Source organism: Anthonomus grandis, chromosome 10 (genome assembly GCF_022605725.1).
Source record: "Anthonomus grandis grandis chromosome 10, icAntGran1.3, whole genome shotgun sequence".
In the NCBI taxonomy this organism is placed as follows: Eukaryota; Metazoa; Arthropoda; class Insecta; order Coleoptera; family Curculionidae; genus Anthonomus; species Anthonomus grandis.
In genome coordinates, this window is record NC_065555.1 from 12,302,992 (window position 1) to 12,328,713 (window position 25,722).

At 32.5% G+C, this 25,722-nt stretch overlaps 2 protein-coding genes and 1 long non-coding RNA gene across 3 annotated transcripts in view; 2 read left to right on the plus strand and 1 right to left on the minus strand.

Moving 5' to 3' along the window:
- Nucleotides 1-23,012, plus strand: part of LOC126741133 (uncharacterized) — a 57,820-nt gene extending 34,808 nt beyond the window's left edge. The window contains exons 3-6 of the mRNA XM_050447471.1: nucleotides 261-413; nucleotides 14,402-14,588; nucleotides 21,678-21,900; nucleotides 22,672-23,012. Coding sequence (XP_050303428.1) covers nucleotides 261-413; nucleotides 14,402-14,588; nucleotides 21,678-21,900; nucleotides 22,672-22,687 — 579 coding nt within the window. The 3' untranslated portion in view covers nucleotides 22,688-23,012. The remainder of the gene's footprint in view (nucleotides 1-260; nucleotides 414-14,401; nucleotides 14,589-21,677; nucleotides 21,901-22,671) is intronic.
- LOC126741131 (cystathionine beta-synthase-like) overlaps nucleotides 1-25,722 on the plus strand; it is a 59,448-nt gene that overhangs the window by 18,396 nt on the left and 15,330 nt on the right. The gene's annotated exons all lie outside the window — the stretch shown is intronic.
- Nucleotides 450-25,443, minus strand: LOC126741135 (uncharacterized). Its single transcript, XR_007662120.1, has 3 exons — nucleotides 25,223-25,443; nucleotides 24,892-25,157; nucleotides 450-842 (listed from the first exon to the last, which is right to left on the minus strand). It is a non-coding gene; the product is annotated as an uncharacterized LOC126741135 (long non-coding RNA).

The window sequence follows — 25,722 nt, forward strand, 5'->3', positions numbered from 1 at the left end:
TAATAAAATAGAAAAAAATTACAATCAGTTAAAAATGCATTTTCCACTTATCACCCGAAAAATAATCTCGGTGATTAATTCAAAATATTATAAAATATTTATCTCGATTTTTTGCATTTAATTATTGAAACTAGTGAAAAATTATTTGGTCTCTTATAGAAAGTGGAATAGTTAATAAACTTAGGAGTAATTTTAAAAGTTTATAATGCATCAAATAGTTCTTAATTTTAATTAACTCGATACAGCATAATAATGTACAGATATTGGCGACACCGGAGATGCTTCCTGTTCTTCGTCATTTCGGAACGACACTAGAGGGCACACCGCACGACATATCTGAAGACGCATGGAAGGCTAGCGAATGTTCCGGACAGTATTATTCTGCCGAGTATATTGTTACAGAGTTTTTTTTTGTGAGTATAATACTTTCTGTTTTTAAATTTGAATTATTTTGGTATAATTTAATAAAGCTTCCTTAATTTGTCAAAGTCTTAGATAAGTGGTTATAGAATTAGAAAGCAAGCAGAGTTTGGGCTTATAAGGAAGGGTAATCTCCATAGAAAAATCTACCCTAGTTTTATAGATTTGCATATTTATAAAATTTTGATCAGCTTAGAAAATAACCATATTTATTGCAAATGGATTTATATTGCTAATATATCAAAACAGAACATAAACATGGATAGGATATTTTGTTTTATAACATTAAATAATTATTAAAAGGAAAATTCATAATAAAGCATAACCTTGACCAGGTTGATATTGTTGGTATTTTCATCTTGGATTGCGAGGTTGTGCAGATGTCTGGTTTCTTTTAATTTCCTTGACCAATGCTGGTTAGCCTGAAAATTAGAATAAGACTTTATTATGTATGATGTCTGTAATTGTTGGTTAAGCGCAATTTGGTGCCCTTTGTTTTTATATAATTTTATTGCAGGTAAAGTGTAACAAACCTCCAATTTAACAGGATTGTAAACAAGTTAACCGTAAACCCAAATAAGGACTCTTCTTCTCGAGACCTCGCCTTTAAGTTATATAGTGCCTTAAGTTATATGGTACATCTACCTAATTGATGCAGAAATTGCCTATATTTTTAGTAAGATTCCAAGGTTGACAGATGATTTCACGGAATCATTTTGGTAGATTTTCGCTATTGGGTCATTTTTTAGCTGGGTTTTGAAGACTCCAGCTGGTTTCGCTTTGAGCGGATTTAAAGAGGAAACATCCTATCTAGGTCTGATTTTTTTGTAAGAGTACAAACAATTCAACGATTCTTTGTTGTCAAGGTTACACACATTTTCAAAAGAAGAAATTTTCAGCTGTATATTAATATATACAGTGACCGCCTAAAGTTGCGCATAAATTCGATAAAAATTAGAGACATGGTTTTTTGAGAAAACGCTTGGACCCGTCGATTTTTTTTAAGTTGCGCATTATTTCACATAAATTTTTGTATACAGGGTGGAACAAAAAAAAGATATGATGATATGACGCTAAATAAAAATTTAACCAGTAAATATTTCTTGACGATATCACTGGTAAAGATTCTTTGTGTCGATCAACAATGCGATCAAGCTGCGTTGCAATATTATCACCTTTTTCTCTAACATGGGTTATTTGTTAGAGAAAAATTAATCATCATTGCATCAGAGATGTTGCAAGCCAACAAACTGCCTATAGTTCCACGGCAACGCAAATTCTAGCTTTTCAATATTTTAAAACTAAAAATTATTGTGCTTACTGGATAAATTTCTCAGTTAGGTTTCTCACGCGTTGTTTGGTTTTTAGGCCTTTCTATCTACCCCCTTGTAACTATCATATGGTTGCATCATTCAGTTTCCGATTGCATACAATTTTTATTACCGAAATTGTAAAAACCGTAATTGAATACTTCAAACCCATGATCTGAGCCCCATCGAACACACTTGAGCTGCTTTTGGGTATCCTGACATCTGTCACAGAGCTTAGTACTGGCTGATCACATTGTCCAACAACTACTGAAGACACTGTCCATCCTGAGGCACATCAGGTAGGTCCCATGGCCGTCTAATTATCAGCCATGGTGAGAGCAAGGATCATAGGTATTACATAATTATAATGTAACGAGTTAGAAGCGAAAGACAACGGCCGCAGACATGATTTTCATAATTTAATACTAATTTAAGTAATTTGTTGCAAATATATTTACTAGTTTTACGTAATTTTTGAGGCACCTTATGTTTGCTGGGAACTAAGTTTATACGTATGTAACGATTTTGACTTTTAAAACTTAATTTGCTTCTGGTAAACTCGTAAATTTCATATGCTTACTGTTTCTTTCTTTGAACTTGGATTTGCTAGTTTAATGGATCTGCTACGAGGCAATCTGCCACCACGATTTGGAGTTTCGGGAAAACCGTCGGGTGTGTACCCTATTCGGATCCGTTAAAGTTAAAGGGACGTCTAAAAAACGATTTTTTTTGAAAAATTTTACATAGAATGTTAAGTTTGAACATTTTATTGATAAAAAAGTGAGAATGAAGTAAAAAAATGAAAAATTTTAAAAATTATAAAGGATTTTCTCCTTACGTATGATTCACAATTACACCCGGCTTGACTACACTCTATTTGCGACTAGGCATCACGTTGACCATTATATATGCTATTAATTTAAATTTAAAGCCTTAAGTAACAAAATTCTGCAACTTAGAAGGATTTACATCACTTCTTTAGGTGAAAAACACAAATTTCCACACGCAAATCCGGAATATCGAATATGCAAATACGGACTTATTCATAAATAAAAAAAAAAGTCAAAATGTCACATATTTGTTGGGAGTGGCTACTGTACTAGTACGATTATCTTAATTTTCTGTCCTGTCTCATTATAGGTAAGTATTTGTTATATATATATAAAATATTATAAATATGCACACGGGGCGGTAGCCCCGTGTGCGCATACAAGGCAGGCGCACATGGGGCGGCAGCCCCGTGTGCGCACATGAGACTGTGTGGTTGGCGCACATGTGGAGTTGGCATTGCAAAAAGGGATTGGAACCTTGGGTTGGCACTAAATAGTGGGTTGGGTAGTCGTTTGAGCCCTACTTAGGGAATGGGATAATAGTTAGAAAATGGGAATTATAGGTTATATTAAAGTAAGTTATAAGTTATATTAAACACGCGGCGCTACCGCCCCGCGTATTTGTGCCTATAATTCCTATGCCTTATTCCTATTCCTAATGCCTATAATGAATTTAAAGATATTTATTGTTTTGACTATAGGTTAATCTACATTAATTAAACCTCATCGTTATTATTTACCTATTAATAATTAAATATCTTAAATTATGTTTTTTTTTTCAAAATGTATATTTATTATATATAAAATTACATAAAATATCAAATAATTTAAATAAATAATACCTATTTTTTAACACCTGATAAATGTGTTTTGTTCATCTAATGTAAAATCTAACTAGGTATATTATGCCTTTATTATCTAAAATTGAGTCCACAGCCAACACATCCAACTAAAAAGTGTTCCAGGCAAAACCAAAAAATACTACTGGGGACGTAGTGAAGCCACTGCCATTTTTGTCAATAAGGTTGTTGTTTTATTTTTCTTGTGTGTAAATTACAAAATGTGTAATTAAAAGAGGTACAAAGCGATAAAAAATTATATAAATTTACAATAATAACCCCCAAAAAGTTCCAAAATTGCCCCAATATATATATTTTTTAACTATAGCAAAATCAAGAGCCTTGAGCAAGTCATAATTTCCAAAATTTTGTATTTTTTTCAATCATCCTCACTTTTTTATCAATATTTTGACCACACTCAAAATCCTATGTAAAAATTTTCAAAAAAAAATAGGTTTTTAGACGTCCCTTTAACTTTACCGGACCCCCCTATTCCCCGAATCGATAATTTTCACAATTGTTAAAATCGAAATGCATGGGGACACTTCTCCCACGATACATTCGGCATCATTCGGCTTGGCTAAGTTTGAACTTTAATAATTAAAGGTTAGATTATTTGACAACTGTGACATATCTCCTTTTAAATATACTAAAGCTGAGTTTACCGAATATTTTTTTTATGTTTCATTTAGCGCTCCTAAATTAGTTGTGGTTTACTTATCTAGTAATATTTCCTGCTTCAGTTTCAGGGTTTTATTCAGGGCCAAAATTAAGGCAAGATTTAAGGTGTCATTGCACGAGGGTAGTAAAGCAGGGTAGTAAATACATAAATACTATAAAATTAGTTATTTTTAGTAGTCGTAAATGATCATGTTTAGTAGTGTACGTGTGTAAAAATGATACATTGGTATTATGTGTGGGGTGTGAATTGGATGTCAGTGTAATTAGACTAGCAATACCATAAAAACTGAGAACGGCATCATCAAAAGAGCCTTTACCATAATATATTACCTAAAGAATATTTAAAAAAATCATCTTCTAGTGCTCTTAACCTAATGTAAAAAATAATTTTATATCCACAAAGTAAATCTTATTAATAAGTGTTTGTAGATTAAGATCAGATTTAGGAAAAAGTAAATAAATTCCCCTACTAAACTTTTCAAGGTTATATTTCTTACTCGTGTTGTTGTGGTTGAGATGCCGGTGTGGAGAGATGCCGAGAAATAAATTATATACAAAGTATTACTAAAGAATGTGTTTTAGTTACAAGAGAAATTAAATAAGTGTTAATTAAATACAACAATAATTAGTATTGATTCGTTTTTAACCTGCTTAGTTATAATATAACACGCCGTTTTAGTATGACGTTATATCTATCCAGGAGTTATGTCGAAGAAATATTTTTTCTTTCACTTATTCAGCAACTACCTAATTTAGTCTAAAAAAAAATTTGAACCTATCAATTTTAATCTAGTTATGGATATTTACTATCATTGCTGTATTTGTTGTTCTTGTGGCTATTTAATAAAACAAATATTACGTACAGTTGTAGCAATTTGTTTGGTAATAATAGTTATTTTAAGTAAAGGGTCATGGATTATTGATCTAGCAAAGACAAAGCTTATTTCACCTATCTGTTCTCTATCCCTCTTTGTGTATAGACACATATAAAGAACTGTGTTTTTTAAGATCTTAAAATGCTTAACATTAGGTTCTTAAAAGTTCTTTTAATAATTACAGGAAGCTGGCGCCTACCTCTAACTGATATTGTTTTACATAAAACAGCTTATTATCTGTACTCTTTTATTTATCAATTATTACTACATTTGCTCTTTATCAGTTTCCTTATTAACATACCAATATCACTGATATCCAAAGATTTTAAGAAGTTTAATGATGTAATTATGTATACTATTACAATGTCTCTCATTTTAGCTAAAAACTTCATTTATCAATCCAAAAAGATGCAGAAGTTGATATTGCAATGCGAAATTGACCAAGTAAGTTTTTTTAAAGGAAGAGCTATTGTTGCTGTTGCCGAAAGACATGCCAAGGTATATATAAAAATTCTATTATCTTATATATTTAAAGAGTTATATAATATTTGTGGATACAAATAGCGAATAATAACAATTTTGCTAAATGATTAACAAGAATTACTTGCTAACTGAAAAAGCAAAAATTATATTTAGAAAAATATTAGAACTAAGGTAAATATGGTAAATTATTATTAAATATTTTAGAAAGAAACTTGATTAAAATTATTTGACTCATTAGTTGAATAGATAAAAAGAGATAAATAAGCGCTAAATATTGAATGACAAGTTCCTTAACAATGTTCTTTACAAATTAAAATGCTACGAGGATTAAAGAGATTTGACAAGAGGGAAAAAGATCGTTGAAAAAATTTAATTTGATAAAATCTACACTTTTAAAATTTTCTTTTATATATACGTTTTACTTATGGCAATTATTATGATAATAAATATGGACTTCTTATGTAGGTAATTTTCCAAGGTAATCAAGAGCAGCAGGTACACTATATTAAATCTATAAGTTGCAGAATATTTTGCCGGAGCTTGCAAGCAGATCCACTACTATAATCCTCACAACCTCCTGGTTGTAGTTCAAAAGGTGTAGTAAATTTGAGTATGTACATTTTTATGAAGCTTACCTTTGTCTTATTATTAAGAGTCACTAGCTGTTGAATTAATCTTATGAGTTAGCTTTATATGTCAGTCCTAAAGAATCGTCCTGCAATAGTGAGCTTAGCTGATTTTTCATTACCTTCATCACCTGGTACCCATGAAGTGTTAGTATATTGAGCCTTATTAAAGCTCTCTAGAGCATTCAAGCAGTTTCTTATTGAGCCCTTACTATTGACGCTGGCAACTTAACTAGCCATCGAGTCATTTATTTACTAGTCTTGGTCTGCCAGGCCATTGTGTTTGTTAAAGGAGAATTAAGAAATAATCTTCTTTTATTTGAAATTTTACTTTTCATACATGTGTATGCTTTGGGTTTATATTTCAAACCGTTTTACTCTATTTTCTATATCACTTTGAACGTTCTCTAATATCACGTTAATCAGTTAAATCTCTACTATTTATTAGAGTAAAAATCAGTGCCTGAAGTCTACCAACAATTGCCTAAATTCCACTCTCAAGATTACATTATTGATTTTCTTTTCTTTTGGATTAAAATATTTGTGGATCTAGATTACTAACAATAAAATATGTCGCAATTTGACAGTTATTATTTTAAATGTACTCGTCGACTTTCAGATAGATGCAAGTCTGCAAAATGTGATGGTTGTATGTAGAAATTTTATTATGCATGCATGGGGTTAACAACTTTAGAGATTCATGTAATTGAACTTAAGAATATACGTTTATTCTTAAGTATTTCTGTGAAACTTGTCTCCAAAACGAACTAAAAGATCTAACGAAAAGATCAAATTTCTAGATACCAATTAAATAATTGAGTACGCAATAAAATAATTATCTATCTAATATGACTGAAATTCAGGTGATTAAATTACCATACTGCATGAGTCTTTTAAAAGGCAAAAACGAGCAAATAATTTTATACTCTTAAATATGAATATTGCTGCAGAGACGCCTCCAGAAGCACAAGTACCTGATTTACTGATCCAGATTATCAACAAACATAATTTAGTTTATTCTATCCTTATAATAAGTAAACCTAGTCGTAATAGGCACAATATTACTAGGGTCTACTCCTTTCCAGCTTGCAGACCATATCAAGATCTCGAAGAAAGTTAGCAGCCGATAACTTACGTCGAAGTGAATCTAACTCCGCAACAACAAAATGATCACTATGCGGTGAAGAAAGAATTAAAATGTCGGAGGGATAATAGAGAAAACAATTTTATATTAAAGTTTGCGAAAGGTGTGCCATCCATTGAAACAAAAAACCAAATAAATATTCCATTTTTAATATAACCCTCTACTATCAAAATATGAGGGGACTTCGAAGCAAGATTAATTTTTTTCCGGCCTATACTTCGCCGGGATCCTATTAAATCTTGGCTTTAGTCAGATATATAAGATTCGGAATTATTTCTGGATTCTCACACCATATATCGAGGACACCGAAAGGTGAATCTTTTAAGGGCATCACATGGCGGCGGAGTTTTCCTAGGCCTCTTAAGCAAGTTGTGCTCTTAGCCCTTAGATTTATCAGATGTAACTCGCCCCTTATTGATATATTTCCGGTTCTCTTTCGGAGGATATAAACCTCTCCATGAGTTTTTCAATATTGTCGATTTTGGGCAATTCTAGATTAGAGATGTTACCCGTCCATCTTCTTTGTGGTCTTCCACTGTTTCTCTTAATTTTTTTAGGCCGCTACTGTACCACTATCTCTGTCCATCTCTCCTCATCTTGTCTCGCTACGTGACCCGCCCAGGCAACTCTTTTGACTCTATTTCTCCTCCATATCTCCTGATTTCTTATCCTATTTCAGAGATTCCCAAGTCTGCTTATTCTATTGCTCTTTGAACTGCTCTAAGCCGACTCACGCTTTATTGGTCTAGTGTCATTGTCTTCAGACCATACGTTGCCATAGTTAAAACGCACATATCGTGCATTTTTGGTTTTAAATTTATTAGGATATCTGGATGTCTGAGAAGCTGCACGCGTCTGGTTATTTCAGGCTTTTGATTCTTCTTCCTCAGCTTAGCAACTTGTTCGAGGTAGATGTATTCAGTGGCTCAATAATCTGGTTATCCAGAACGATCTAAATGTTATCTGAGATCATTACTTTTATTTTGTTAGTATTCATTTTTAGACCTATGCTATTAGAAGCGTTGTTCAGCTGTTGTAGCATGTCCAATTCGTTTTAGCTGTTTTAAATTATAATTCTCTGTAATCATTCTAATTTCTTGAAGACATCCTTAAAAAGCGTTAAGGTAAAGAACTTCGGTGATATTGTGCCTCCTTGACACACTTCGACTCAATCCAATTTTATCTATTTTAATATTTCCATAATTTTGTACAAGCATTGTTGAATTATCATAGGTATTTTTAATAAGAGTGTTGTATCCTTAGTCTATGCGGGCATTATTTAATCAATTCAAGCCAAGATGGACCATGTTTCTATTGAATCAAATGCTTCGTGAAGGTGCACAAATTTCAGACATATGGGGATATTGTATTCGGTAGTTTTTTTCTATTAGTGTACGTAATGTCTATAAATGGCCAATTGTGCTGAATCCGCTTCAGAAACCAGTCTGTTCTTCTGGCTGGTAAAAGTCTAGTGGACTTTGTGTAAAGGTGCGACAGTAAGCAAATAGAGCATTAGTTCTCGATAATAGTAGTATCTCCATTTTTAAATAGCATAGTTTGGTATTTAGCTAACTGGTAGGGATTTATTAAGCAATCCTTAAATTGCCTTTACCAGTCTATTTTCTATAAGTTTAAGCATTTCCACTGTGACGCGATCTTCTTCGGGGCATTTTCGATTCTTTGTTTTTTGTCAAGCAATTTTTATTAAATCTAGGCTATATTGATGTACAACTTCCATATTAGGCTTTACAGATGAGTATAGTTTGCTGTAGAATCTGTCAATAATTTGGGTAATATGTTGTGGGCTTGATGCAATCACGCCGTGTTTGTTTCATAAACTGCTGAATCGTCTTTATCCATTAGACCGTCTAGACTAATGGACTCTTATATGTTTCTTTCTACCGTGTCTTGAATGATTTTAGTTCTGCATCTTCTCATATCTTTGCGAATAACCTTTTTTACATGTTAATTGAGTATCTTTTGTTCTGCCCTTCACCCCTTTTTCCATCTTCCATATCTGTCTCATCATTTAAATTATTCATTCACTGAGTCCATTGTTTTTCTTCTTTTATAATTAAGCGCATATTTTTTTTATTGCTGCTTGTACAGATGATCTAATTCTCTCATTCCACTGGTTAATGTTTATCTCCTCTAGAGCTTTTTCTGGTGGTGAATATCTTATTAAAGAAAAGTTAAATCTTATTAAAATTTAAAAAGAAATCGTGCTCGAATCATTCTGTGGTCGCTTCCGGTGTTGACTCTATCCAAAACTAGTCAATTTCGTTTTTTGTGGAGTTTTTTTCCTGAAGAATGTGTGTTTAAATAGTGGATATTTTCAATGTTTAAGAAGTTTGCTGGCATTTCTCCTCTGCCGCTTTTATCTCCTAGTCCGTAGTGACCAACAAAGTCAGAATTGCCGGATTTTCTCCTTCCGATCTGGGTGTTAAGGTATCCAATTATGTCTATGAAGTGCGCTTTGCTCTTGTTCCTATTGCTTTTCAATGTTTATGTCTTTATACAGTTGTTCTAATTCTTCATCTTCTGCGGTGCTAGTAGGCGCGTATCCGTTATTTATTTGAGTTGCATAAGTTTTGTTCAGATTGTAACTTTAATGTTCAATATTTTACCATTTACGTTATTGTTATCTTCCACCTACAGCCAGCGATACAGATGTATTAACCTTTTTAAAATCCTTATCTGCACTTAATGCCATACTTAATATGCACAACATTATTCTCGGTAAGTTTAATATTACCACGTAGGGAATTGATTATCGACTCATCAAATCGTTTTGAATTTCTATAATTTAAAATAAATCTTGAATCTTAAACAATATATTGTTATACTCAACTTTCCTAATCTCTTCTTAGATCTTGTGTTTGCTAATTTTGATAGAGACCTCTTAAAACCATAAGTTAGTGAAGATTTATACCACCCTGCATTATTGGTTAATAATACTTCTAGGAGCCGTCATACCTTCCTGTCCTTAAAAACATTAGACCAGAATTTAATTAGAGAAAATCAGATTTTCCATAGGTATAATATTTTACTACAGGAGTGTGACTGGTCTTCAATATTGGACTCTTCTAATGTCTCAATGGCGTTTGGTCTTAGGCTTACCTCTCTTGGCTTACCAAGGATATATTAAATACTATTTTTAAGAAGGAAAAAACCTTTAGAGACTTTAAATCCCATTGCGCTCATTTTTATTATTCCAGACATACCTCACCTACTTACCTTACGTTGCAATATGAAGTATTAAGTGTATTCAGCATATCGAGGTCACATTAAGCATTTAGAGATATACATTCTGATTCCCCACCTCATGGCCATTTATTTATAGTAAAAAGAGTAGTCAGATTAAAAGTCAAGAATTCTTGCATCTATTTGTTTCATATTTCATACTCACTTGGTTCATATTAAATATTCCCGCAAGAAATTGTGTCAGCATTTGCCGTAGGATTGTGTACAAGTATCCCTTTTTGCCTTCCACATTTATCCCACTATTAAGGATTGCATGCAGTGTTAATGATAGTACCCATTAACACTGAGATATATGTTCAATCTAGTAATCCATATTAGCATATTTCCTAAAATGTGGAAGATCGCAAGAGTATGTACTCCTACCAACTTATCTCGATCGTATGAAATTTCTCAAAATAATAGAGGGTGTTTTAGAACTATGGGATCAAACTTCTGGGGGTTGTTCAGTGCAACAGAAAAATCCATTTGAGTATAGGAACCCATTTCCGAAAATGCGTCACTACGCCACTACGGCCCTAAGACGCGTTAAAATTTATAAAAAACATTAATTACCTAAATAAAATCTGCTGCATTTATTTTCACCTTTTGTATATCATACCATAACAACAATTGTTTAGAATCAACGCCTATCAAAGACATTCTCAATGTCATGTTTAAAAATTTTATAGCTTACAATTTTTAAACATTTATTGCTAATGGTAAACTTTACCAATCAAGAATTGGCGGATATGCATTTGGCATACCGAGCAACAAACTGCAATACACGAGCAGCATCGCGGTTGTATCATGAACGTTATTTCGAACGACAGCATCCTGGATACAAAAAGTTTATTGCGGTTCATTGGCGGCTCGCTGAGACAGGCATGTTTAAGACCAAGATGCATGATACTGGTGTTGCTCGAACTATAGGAACGGTCGAATTTGAAGAAGAGGTGCTTCAGCGAGTTGCCGATGAACCATCAAATAGCCCACGTGACGTCGCTAAGAATATGAATACGAGTAACGCTTCTGTGTGACGGGTACTACACGAACAACAACTCCATCCTTACCACTTCCAGAAAGTTCAAGGTATGACTGCAGCCGATTATCATCCTAGAGTTTAATTTTGTCGATGGCTTCTGGATCACATCATTGCACAACCAAATTTTTTACGATATGTTTTGTGGACCGATGAAGTCTTTTTCACAAGAGACGGTATTTTTAATAGTAGGAATAGCCATGTTTGGGACGAAGAAAATCCTTATGCAATTTTTCCAAGAAAACATCAGAATTGTTGGTCTGTCAACGTATGGGCAGGCATTGTTGATGATTATTTAATTGGGCCATACCTTCTACCGGAACGGTTAACAGGACCTATTTATCTGCGTTTCTTGGAGGAAGTTCTCCCAGAACTCCTTGAAAATGTTCCACTAAACGTTAGACAGCAAATGTGGTTTCAGCGTGATGGAGCGCCGGCTCACTTTGCTGTACAAGTACGCGAGTATTTAGCTCAGCGGTTTGGGCACCGTTGGATTGTCAGAGGTGGAGCAGTTTCTTGGCCTCCTAGGTCACCCGACTTACCGTCGCTCGATTTTTTCTTGTGGGGACATGTAAAGTCTTTAGTCTACGAAACTCCAGTAGAATCAGGTAAAAATAAATGCATCAGATCTTCTTTAGGTACTTTTTTATAAATTTAAACGCGTCTTAGGCCTGTAGTGGCGTAGTGACACATTTCCGGACGTGGGTTCCTATACTCCAATGGATTCAACTGTTGCACTGAACAACCCCTAGAAGTTTGATCCCATAGTTCTGAAACACCCTGTATTTGTTCTTTTTCTCGGTATGTGTGTGCAGCTAATAATGAAAGGTGCTAACTAGGTGCGATATACACAGATTTCAGCAAGGCTTTTGACCAGATTGATCATCAAATGTTAATAAAAAAATTGATGTGCATATAGATTTATAGAGATTCTTATAAATTTGCTGGTTTTCGACTTTAAAAAAAGAAAACAAGTTATAGAGATTAAAGATTTAGGTCTGTTAACTTATCTCCAACTTCAAGGGTCGCTCAGGGTTTTCATTTGAAACCACTACTCTTTTTTTGTTAATCATTAATGTTTTAAATATCAATAATTGTCATACATTGGACTATGCAGATAATTTGAAGATTTTCTAGAAAAATCCTCACTCTGTTCTTTCTTGCAGCATAATATCGTCTTAGTTACTGAATGATGCAACTTAAACAGGTTAAGTTTAAATGTATCTAAATGCTTCATTATATCATACTATACAACTAAAAATCCCATAAAGTTTGACAATGAAATTAGTAATGTTTCACTAATAAAAAATCTCAAATTTTTGATCTGGATATAACGTTTGACAGGGAACTCACTTTTGTGCCGCACAGAGAGAATATTGCCTTTAGATTCCTAAATATTTAAGAGATTTGTTTTAAGAAACTGTAAACTGTATATCACCTTTCTACAGTTTTGTCAGGTCAAAACTTGGGTATGGCTCTTTAATGTGGAATCCTCACTATATTTGCCATGTGAATAAATGGCTGTTCAAAAGCATTTTTTTGGTTTTTCGGAAAGACAATGTCCATCCACTATCCAAAGAGAAGTATAGACCACACTTAACTGTTATCTAGATATAGGGGAGGCCCTTAGCTGAACGTCGAATGTTACACTCAATTAGTTTTCTATGGAAACTCATTAGCAACATAATTTATAGACCCTTTTTTCTGAAATCTTTTTATATACCCCGATTGGAAGCAGGGTAAAAGCCCGCATTTACCCCCGACCAAGCTAGATTGAATATTATGATGCGATCCCATTTTCATCATGAGAGCAATAAGAAATATCCATGTAGAGAAAAAAATTTTATATTTTTATAGAAAGAACTATTAAAAGTTTAATGCGGAAAGTCCCTAATCCAATATTTTCTGGTCAGGGCTTTTTTTTTGTTACATTTTTAGTATTTCCTGAAACCTTGTTGAGGCATATAGTGATCAAAAATTTACGGAAAATTACGGTTTCTGGGTAAAATTTCTGGGTAAAGTTTCATGACACCTTAAGTTTGATAAATATCTTAAGATATCACGTTTAAAATTGTCATGCCACAGATTACCAAAATATACCAATTTATGTATACATAGAGAAATCACAGTAGTAATTCCTATAATTAAAAGTATTATATGACTAAAGAGATCAATGGAGAAGAAGATGAAGAACCGGATATAAATTTAAAATTTCAGAGCATAATACCATATGCTTATATCATTAGCCCTTTGATTATCCAGAGAACATAATAAATTTCTGATCAATTTATAGGTACTAGAAGTTACTCTAGTAACCTAATCATTATTTATATCGTGTGAGTGGAAGGGAGATATAAATATGTCGCAAGGTAATAAACATAATATATACTCAATAATATTTTATAATAGAGGTCATATCATCATAGATATTTTAGGAGTACATCAGGTTTCAGTCAATAAATAATTATATTTTAATAGAAATGGAATCCTAGATTTACCATATCTAAACCCTTTTACTGCAATAAAAGCAAAATCCTTGAATTGAAAAGTGCATATCCTTACTTAGTGAGAAGTACCATTAACTTACAAAAAGAGCGAAGAATTAAACCTATTTTTAGAAAATACTAAAAGTTCTTAAAGGCATAAACTGCTAAATTAAGTTGCCAAATAGAATACTTAATAAGCTACCGCTAACTGAAGTTAAAAGAACATCAAAGAGCGATTCAAAATAATGAATAATGCTGACGTTTAAAGTTTTGTCGAAAGCGTTTATGTTTGCCTTGTATTTATATAGAGTTAATATTGCATCTATAACCAACTTTTTAGTTATTTATAAATAATAGAAAATATAGTGTCGGTCATGTATTTTCTTATTTTCGTAGAATGCCAAATTATTTATATTTTTTTTTAGATTCTTCATCGCATATTATCTTTCCTTATAATAGTTACTCTGTGTTCGACATCATCCGTTATGTTCCATGGCTTAAGTAACTATTTGGAATACAGAAATACAAATTTGACTTCTAATATAACGCTTATGCTACCAATATGGTATCCTTTTAATGAAAGTAAACATCTTGGACTAGCGTTTACTTTAGGTATGTTTTCATTATAAGAGAATTCTTGATAATTTATATTTAAGAAATACACTGGAATATTAGTTAATAATTTGTAGTATATTCATTACTAGCAGTAAGTGACATTTTCGGACTTCTATATGCAAATCCATTATAAATACCACTTTTTTTCCGGCAAAAAAATGGGCTAACCACAAAAGGCTTAATAAAATATAAGTAATAATAAATCAAGCTTGCCACTAATCGGAAGTAATTTTCGTTGGGTGCCAAAGTGCATACGAACTTGAAAATCCATTAATTTCCTTAACATTCCAGAGGAAAGTAGTGCGGGTTAGTAAAAGCATAAGGAACATAAAAACATTCTCGCTAAAGAACAAGGATGTACAATAATCTTAGTTCGTAAATAAAACAATGATGCATACAAGCTTACAGGAAGAGACACTCTATAAATAGCCTACCTACTACAGAGGTCGTTCTTCTTCTTCTTCTTCGCTACCGTGTCGTAACTCGACCAGTAATAATCAGCTTTAAGCCATCAACTTAAGTGTTTTATGTGAGTTTTGTTCACAGTTTTATGTCATTCTTTGATAAGTGCTCAATAATTCTTTGAGTGGTCTTGGAATTGGGTCTAGCCAGTATACATTCAATATTTACGGGGCCATTTAAGTTTTTTATTGCCATATCGTGTCTTAGTTTACAATTTATCACATCCATATCACATTCAAATATTAAGTGGTTAGGGGTTCCAATTTGTCCGCATATACAGTTTGGGCTGTCTTTTACTCCTATTTTGTTTAAATGAATTGGTGTCAATTTCCATATAATTGTCTTTTGTGGGAATGCTATTCGGTGGACAATATGCATTAATAATGGTGAGGTATTCTATTTCTATTCCTTGTATTTGAAAATTAGCTGGTAAGTTAATCATAACATCAATTGGATTGTATGGGATTTTTTTGTTGATATTATGATATCTATGCCACCATACCCATCCTGTCTATCGTTTCTTATTAGAGTATAATTTTTGAGTTTGATCATGTCTGTTTGTTTCAGGTGCGTTTCGTTAATTAAGGCTATATCGACTTTTTCTTTAGAAATTAAGTTTTTTAGGTCCACTTGCTTGTTTTTTAGACCATTTTTATTCCAGAGCAATAGTATTTATTGTGCTATCCAGAATATGAGTTGTGGAGTCATCACTTATTGGTGGACTTGGGCCTGAAATTAAGTCCTCATATTCATCTATTTCCATATTGTATTCCTTTGTAGCTGTATCCAAATCTACAGAATCTTTAAGTAGTTTGGACTGGCTTAATATGTTCTTTATTAATTGAGGCAAAGTTGCCTGTGGCATGTCCGTAGACTACCCTGAGTTTTGTTCCCTGGTGTATGTTATCAAATTTCCTGAAAATGAAGGTGATCTGTCTCCTTCAGGGAAAGTAATTTCCTTGTACACTTTTTTGTCGATTGGTGGTGATAGGCTAGCTAATGTCTTTCTTTTGTTAGCCTGGGTAGCTTAAGTATAGGTCGCTCTCTGGGTATATCCATTAGTTTCTGTTAATTAGCGTCTCTGGTGGACTTCTATCACATTGTCTGTAGTTTTACTGGGAGGTTTGGAAAGTTTCCTTGGCTGTACTTGTATCTCATTTGTTCCAGCCTGCTGTTTGCTTTCTGTATTGGTTGCTCTGTAGTGTATTTTTTCGGTGTTCTTGTTCTGGCTTCATAATAAGATAGATTTTCAAATGCCATCAGCTGTTGTATGTCCTTCTGCCGCTGGTACTCTGGGCATAATCGGTTTGATGGGGAGTGGTCCTTGTGACAGTACACGCAGTCGTATGGTTTGTCACATTCTTCTTCGTTATGCTCCAGTTGGCATTTGCCACATCTTTGCTTACTTCTGCATGAGTTTTTGATGTGTCTATATCTTAAACAGTTGAGGCAGAATAATACGGGTGCAACATAGATATTGAGTTTTGCCTTGTAGTATTCGATGTCAACTTCTATTGGCAATTTTTTCCCGGTGAAGGTGATGACAACTGATTGAGTAGGTATGTATTCTGCTTATCCCTCCCTGATGGTTTGTCTGTTAAGTCTTCTAACTCCTATATTTCGATTTTCATGGTTGCATTTGCTGTTTTTAGGACCTCTTCTTCGGACATCTCGGTAGGAATGCCCCTTAAAACCCCTTTACAAGTCACCAAACTTAACGGAATGAAAGCATTTAGATTATGTTTGTTCAAGAAGTCTTTATGATTTATAAAGTTATTGGCTGCTTGAGAAGTTAGAAATTCAATGCCTAACCTAAATTTGCCCTTTCGTGTAATTTTAGAAATGCCGACAATGTTTGCTTTTTTTAATTCTCTACCTAATCTAATAGGGTGCATATTTTGAATGCATACATAACTCTGAAAAAGCAGACCATTCTCAGGCAAAATTTTTAATCCAATAAGCCTAAGGTAATTTGTTTTAAAAACTGAAAAAAAATCATCGTCCTCTGCTTCAAAGTCAAAATGTTTACACGCTAGGAAGTTTAAGGTTGCTTAAGGTAGAGAAGACTGTAAGTGGAAAAAATAAAAACCCAGAGAATACGTGGATATAGAAAAGTTAGTAGGGACTGTCTTTTCTCGACAAATAAATTGCTAATCCTAATTTGAGAAGTTGCATTTTGGCAAGTATTCTTGCCATCATCAGACTTTAAAATATATCACAAACAGTGCAACAACATTTACGAAAATTTTTTGTGACAGACGATTTCAACAAATACAAATTAAAATTGTAAAAAAAAAACTTACAGATAGTTACTTAACACTTTCTCAAAATATAAACAAAAACAAATTCTCGAATGGTACATGGCACGACATCTATAATCATCAACAATTAAGATTATAACAAATTGAGCAGTCTCTAATTAGTAGATTTCTACTCAGTACTGGAAGCGAGTGAGAGAAAACAATCGGGCTGTAGAGTTACAGGGCGTAAATAAAAAAATAAATGTGTTTTAAATATGTTGAATGTGCCAAATGAAATTTTAGTGTTATTATTAAAACTTAAGGAATGAAATGTGTTGCTGTTAAATATAGTTTGCTCATTAATGCAAGTGTAATTCAGTGGTTTAATAGCTTTATTTATTTCCAGGATTTTCAAAAGTTCCAACTTTATGCCCTTCTGACAAACGTGGAGCACTTTGGTATCCGTTTTAGGTTCCTATGTCCACCCTCAATAATATAATTGGCGAAAGGAGAAGAGCTATTTGTTATAAACCGGTCAATATTCTTTTCATTGAGTGTACTGTATTCTTTGACTCTCGTCTCGCCTCTCCTTTCAATTTTTCCGAAGTAGGACACATTGGAGCCAGGTTGCAAACATCTTAATCTGTAAATACCAGATCTGTCTGTGACCGGAATTTTGTCTTTGGTGTTGACTAGAGATTTAGGCAATTTATTCAGAGCCCTAAAACATACCCATTCATTGGAGTCGACATACTTTTGGCAAATTGATGGGGTAGGTTTCCAAAATAAGATATGCTTCTGTAAACGGCATCGTTTTCGTAAATATTTGCTTAAAATAGAAAGAATTTATTATTTTTTCAGGATAATATAAACTATTCCGAGCAATTTAAAAAAATAATCTCTTTTTGAAAAGGATTTTGGGATAAAGAGATTTGTAAAAAGATAATGGAAAAGTGAGTTAAATGCGGAAAAATGTTAATTAACTGGATGGCTTGAAATAAAGGGTATGATGTAATCCGTGGCTCCTGGTTTTCTATACAATTCAAATTCGAGTTTTATGTCGGTTGTTCTTTTAATTAACAGGTCTATAAAAAGTAGATTTCCTAATTGTTCCTGTTGACAAGTGAAACTAACACAAGGATTAATAGAGTTTAGAAATGCCCGAAACTCCAGTAGGTCCTCACATGAGCCAATAAAAACTGTAAATATATCGTCCACGTACCTTTACCAACACCTTATGTATTTTTTATAAATCTCCCAATTTGAGATTTTGCCTTTAAGAAAAAACGTAAGCACTTCTGCTAAAAAAGGTGACAAGTTGAAATTCATTCATATACCACTTTAGACCATATAATTTATTACCAACTTGAAAAAAAAAATTTGCTTTAATACACTGACAATAAGAGAACAAATTGCTAATAAGATATGAGTAGGCAGCTTCCATTGTGAAAAGTTCTCGGATGTATAATATATAGTCTTTAGATGGGATGCTTGGAAATAGGTTAGAAACATCGAAAGAAACAAAAAATTAGGTGGTAAGTTCATATGAGTTTTTTTTATGAGAATGGATTAGAGAAATTGGTTCTTCTTTAAAAAAGTTCTTCTTTAAATGCGAGAAACTGGTTCTAATAGAATAATTGCTAACTAATTGGAGAAGATGGAAGTTAACCAGAAGGAGAGTTTTGAGGCCGAAGAATCGCTGTAAGAAACTACGAATCTCGCAAGAAGTTTTGTTTCGGGATTTTAAGTAGACAATAAAGAATTGGAGAAACCGGAATCATTGAAAGGAGTTCGTAAAGGTTTGTTGGAGTCCTGCTATGTACCATTCAAGAATTTGTTACTGTTTATTTTTTGTGAATGTTTTAAGTAACTTTCTACAAGTTTTTTTACGATATAGCAATTTTAATTTGTATTTTTTTAAATCATTTATCACAAAAAATGTTTCTGAACTGTTTGTAATATATTTTAGAGTCTGATGATAGCAAGAATACTTGCCGATATGCATCCCTTCTGAAATTGGGCTTAGCGTTATATTTGTGGAAAAAAGACTTTCCCTACTAACTTTTCTATGTTACAGTGTCTCCACTTCAGAATAAACTTTTTCCTTGCTAATACGTGGATTCTCCAGCCCCAAAAAGGAGTTTTGTCTTCTGATTTGTGACATAGAGTGATAAACAAGCTACTCCTAGAACCAAGAAAGTCGAATACAGTACTATAGGAAAGTAAGTAGTAGTAATTCATTAGTAAGAGACGGACCATAATCGGCCTTAAATATTGTGGAAAAATTTACAAAGAAGGAAGGTTTTAAATGTTTCTTATTATTTTGGTGCTTATCCTCTTTGAATGTTATTGATCATATTGGTCCAAATGATTTTGGTAACGGCCAATCTAATTAGTGAGGTGGATGACATTGACACAAATGTCTAAGATTATTCAACCAGGATATTGTTCGTTCACCCGGATTTCTTCTGCACTCAATTTTACCCTGTAGAATTTATTCTCACTATAAATAATCACTAATTTATACTGAAACCAGCGTTCGCAATTCAAAGTCGAAAATCAAGTGACCGACTAGCTGCAGATCATGCGATCGATCAGGTGAAGATGATGCGAGGAGTATGGTCTAGAGCTAAACATTAGGAAAACCAAATTCATGATGATCAGCTGTAGCAATTCGGACACAGGAGCTTTATTAGCAGGGAGTAAGTACTCGGCAGCTTTATTAGCAGTGTACCTCGGTATCATCCTCAGCTCGTAATGGGAACACGCTGATAAGAAGGAATGTATCAGGTTCCGAATCGAAATTGCACGGTCCATGTTTATCAGAATAAGATCATTAGTCTGCTGCGGTGACCTGAGTTTAGACACGAAGATGCAGATAGTGAGATACGTTTTCTCCGTACTGCTATATAAAGTCAAAGCGTGCAACATATGGATTAACAGGAGAATATTGAAGATATCTTGGGCGAAACATGTCTCAAAAAAAAAACAAATAAAAGTGTTTATTATAGTAAAGTGGCGTAAGCTTTATTATCATGGTAAATTATTAGGGAATAAAAAAAATCAAATTTTTCAACTCGCCATTCAAGACAAAATATATGGCAAGAAATATATGATTAACATCCGCAGAGCAGCTTCAAAGAGTCAACTGTCAACAAAATTATGGTAGTTTTGATGATGGTTAATATCCGGACTGGATAAGGCACTATAGAAAAAAATATTAACTGTAAAAAATAATTTTACTCGTTTTGCATTATGGTTTGAAAATACGCTTTTCTCATTTTTATAAGAGCGCATTTCAAATGTTTTTAGTCAACGGTTAGTACTGTTAAATCCTTGATAATGCCATTTACGAACAGGCGGAAACTAGAGGGGTTAGTTAAACATTCGCAAACAACTTTATGATAGTTAGAGGAATTTATTTATAAATATGGGACATTTTACTATAGCCTGGTAACCAAAAGCACTGAAAATAATTATAACATTTGTTTCAGTTAATATCATTCGCTCTATTTTGTATGATAAAGTGTTTGTATGATACTCTGTTTTGAGGAATATACAGATGCAAATAAAATTCACTCTGTTTTAGTTTGTCCCTGTATCAACAATATTCTCCTTTTTTTTCAAAAATGGTAATTGCGATGTAAAATACAAGGAATAACCCAAAAAACTTGCAGATGCGTATTTGCTAGACTTATTGATGAAAACGTATCTCAAACATTGAATTGGTTGTCACAAGCATTAAATGTTGCCCAATCGACTCTATATCCAAATGTCTGCACGCATTGGGTAAGGAGAGACACTAAAAGATGAGATCTTATTTATAAAATTGTATTCACCAAATTGAAAGAAAATGACTTTTTACATTAAGCTGTCACAGGTAATGAAAAGTGGATTTATTTTAACAATCCAAAGTGTAGGTGCAGCATCATGAGTATATCCAAAGCAATATATACTAAAAAAAATATGCACTGTGATAGTAAGATTCCAATTTATAAAAACCTGGTAAACGATACCATCAATAGTTGATCAAATTAAATAGAGCACTGAAGGAAAAATGTTCAGAATACGCCTAAAGATAGGACAAAGTTATCTATTATTTCAACATGACGATGTTAGACCTCTTGTTGCCAAATATGTTAAAAGATTGCTGGACGAAGATCTTTTATTCCTTTATGGTACTGTGTTGCAAGCATTAAATGTATCAAGAAGAACGCGGAAATATATCAACCTGAAATAAAAGACAGCACCAAATTAACTAGAAGCTAAACAGGAACAACATGTTTATAGTTTTGCACAGTTAGTTTCCATTCTAAAGCATATAAATTAAACTATATGTTGTATGGAACCAACATATATATTGTATCTCTTAAATTTATTTTAGATCTATGCCTGTTAACAATAGGAACCTTAACTAACTTTACCACCCAAGCACTTTTCCTCACTTTAACTACACATGTGGCATTTCAGTTGAAAAGTTTACAAATATTTGCTGAAGATTTAGAGTTGTGCTATGAAATTACCACAATACCCCACCAAACAGGGGAGGAAAATTATATTTTGACTTCATTAAAATGGCTTTACCGAAGGCATTATAGAGTAATTGAGTAAGTACACATAATTTATATAATTATTAACGTTGTATCCAAATCTTTTACGTGAAGCCTAAGAATAAATACTTCTCAAATCACATATTTTCACCATAATCTTTCTGGCAATTTTAGATTTGTGAAACAGATTAATACTTCTATAAGAACCATTTTAATTATGGATTTTTGTTTATATTCTGTTAATATATCAGCTGCAATTGTTGGTTTATTTATTATTGTAAGTATTGCTGTTGTATGTATAAGTAACTTTATTTTATATAAATTAAGAAAAGAAAGTAATAAATTACTACATGACTTAAGCGAATTTCTTTGTATATTTTTCAATTTTGTACTTTGTCAGCAATCAATTAACATTTTGTTAGAGAACTCGTTTTCATGATCGGTATGTATAATGTTACTGTCAATATTTGTTCAAATGACTGCAATTAAGTCATAAGTCATAATAATTGATCAAATTACGATACTGTATTACCATTGTTTATTTATTTATTTAAAATTTATTAAAATATATGAATATTAACGTCAAATACAAATTCTTACATGAAGAAAATTATTTTCTATAAATGCTGTTAAAGGTTTAAATCAGTCCAAGTAATATCTATAAAAATATCAGAAACTTTTGTGTAGAGTGTCTGACATCAAACTCCAAAATTTAAATTGTTAATATGAATAATGTTCAAATAAATCCAATTAACTTAGAATATATGCACGCTTCATTGATGTTTAATAGTACCTATTCTATTTTCTACTAATTTTATATTTTTATAGGAAACCTCATTTTTGAAGAATGTCAACTTTGGATTTCACTGCCTTCTTCATTTATTGCAATTATTTTTAATGTCTTGGTATAGTAATGAAATCCGAATTCAGGTACCGAGCAGACATAAAAATAAAGTAAATGATTGGAAGAACATTTACACCTTTTTTTTCTCTTATAAAATATAAAGAAGCATTTTTTTTATTTTTAGAGCACAGCATTCTCAGATGCCTTATATAGAAGCAAATGGTATGAATACCCAAAAAGTTGTAAAAAAATAATTTTAATGATGATGATGAGATCTGCAAAACCTCTGGAACTCTATATTGGATTTTTATTTCCATTGACTAACCAAACAGCCCTTATAGTAAGTACAAAAAATATTTTGAATTTTTTTTAATACAACGTAATTTTGGCTTTTTTCAGACTATAAGAGCAGCTTATTCGTACATCACCCTGGTATTTTCTCTTGCAACTAAGAGTCATTAACTGATATCCTGGATATTTAAACACATAATTAATGTTTAATTTAATAAAGATAATTATAAGTAGTAAATAATATATATTAAATAAATTGAAATTATTTGTATTATTTTGTTAATTATTAAAGGTCTACAAATAATGGGGTCATAATTGTAGCTAGAAAGTTAAGGGTTATTTCAGAAATAATATTTGTATAGAATCGGGAACCCTGATTCAGATTTTCTGCAAAAAAATAATTATGGAAATAACTTCTAGTTTCCTAAAACATAACCTTGTTGACTAGTGTTATACACAGTGTCATATAAAGCTCTTTATAGACCTTTCTACGGAGTTATCGGGCCTTAAAGGACGACCTTGCATATCATATTTCTTTTTAAATACTTGGTATTATTCCATCAAATTGTAGTATGTAGATCAGAAAAAAGCCTTCTTGAAATAATCCCATTAGAGATATAACACATACCTATATATGTAAGTAACTTTCTCAAAATGTCAACAAATTTTACTAGCTATTGCATTATTTGTCCTTTTTTGACCTCTAAAACCATATTGTTTCTTGTAAAGTAAATTGTAAGTATTTAAAAAACTAATTTATCAATCAGGTTGAAACATGAAAAAAAAATAAAAAGAAACATGTTTTTATATGTGATTATTTATTAAAAATAATTTTCTTAAGTAGCTTCAACATGACATTCTTAAGGTAAGCATGTCCTTATCCTTTGAACAAGATATAATTGAACGCTCCAGAATTATTGAATACTTGTGCTCATTTCTTAGAAGTGTAAATGAATTCTTTCGAAATTATCGTTTGTAGTGTCAACTAGATTAACATACACTAAGTATTTGGGGTATCCAAACAAAAAAAATCCAAGGAGCTTAGATTAGGTAACCAAGGAGGCAAAGGCACGTCCTTCCTACCTAACTAAAAAATCCTGAACTGCTAGGTTAAAAGGTGGTCGTTTTCTAGTATATATAGAACTAGATACTTTTTTTAAAAATTAACCGTATGAAATTTGCATTGGAAAATCAAACTCTGACTGCTAATTTTCGCTTGTAGAAAGAATTTAATTGGTAGAAGGGTCTGCCACTACAGGATTTCAAATATTTTCATTATGATTGATGTTATATTCACAATTATGTTTAGCTTAGATAAACTTTACTTAAATTATATTAACTAAAAATATTAACTTTGGAGTCAATGGATTTATAATTTTGGTGAATTTTGTATAAATAAATAAAGCCTTTTCTTATAGATATTTAATCAGAATATACTGTCTTATTTTGGTTGCAATCGCAGGAAATCTCAGTTATTTGTTATAATAATAATGGTGTAAATTGAACTAAGGTAACTCGTTTTGCCTCTTAGAGTATAAAAACAAAATATTTCACTTTTAGGGCAGTATCATAGCTCGAAGCCCAGAAAAAAATTAAAGTTATTTGGTTTTGTTTGCAGCATTATAAATTTTACAAAAACATTAATTCTAGCAGAAGTTAAAGAAAATCTCAAAATTTTATCTTTAAAAATAGCTGAGATACCCTCCAATTAAAACCAAAATGCGAAACAAAGTGCAGGGGATTTCAGTGAAATGCGTAATTTTAGTACTGCCTGTTTCGTTTTTTTTAAACTAAATTAACAGGTTTTCACATTTATTTGTATATGATGACAATGTATATGTAGCGTTTATACACATTCGTTAGGTCTGAACACACACGTACACTCCTAAACATGATCACTTAACTATACGTACTGATTTACTATTATTAATACGACGACGCCGGTCCTTTTATACTTGGCTGACCATGTTTCCGCAAAATTGGATGACCTTTCACGCGTCTTCAAAAACGTCGTGCGGTATACCCACTTGTGTGATTCCAGAATGACGGAGAACAGCTGGCATTTACGGCGTTGCCAATACCGTTACACTGCCCACTCCCTAAGCTCATTTCGCCCCGAAATAATTCCAAAGATGGTAGAATTAGATATCGGCTGAAGGTTCTTCACTTGCAACTCTCCCTATTATAAAAACAATAATCAACGATTTTCTCAAGTGAATGTCGATAGAGAGCATAACAACACACCAAAACTTGCATGCCTGTGGCTCTTACGACCACTTTCAATTTTCTGCGAATCATCCTCCAGTCCAGATTTCGATCTTTGAGAATCTTCAAAGATCCTCAAGTAATAAGAAGTGGTCTATTTTCTCAAAGAGAGCTAAATTCTAAACTCTAAAGAGGTCTCAAAAAAATATGTTTTTTTATTTAAAAAGTTGGTTACATGTTTTCCGTTTCCAAGAGCGTCATTAGATCTAAAATTTAAAAAGAAAGAATTACAATAAAAAGTTATTAAAAAAATGGCACTTAAAGATGTCTAGGATCTAGGATTGGATTTTTCTGAGCCTTAGGTACTTCCAGTTTTTCTAGAAGGTCCAGTTTTCTGTTTTTTTTTTTTTGACACTGATGAATGACTGATATATTTTCGGGGACAGTAAAAGAGTGGCCCGAGCTCAGCAAATATATAGCAAAAGGCGACTCGATTTCAATTGTCTTCGTATCTCTAAGCTTATTTACTAGACTTAGAT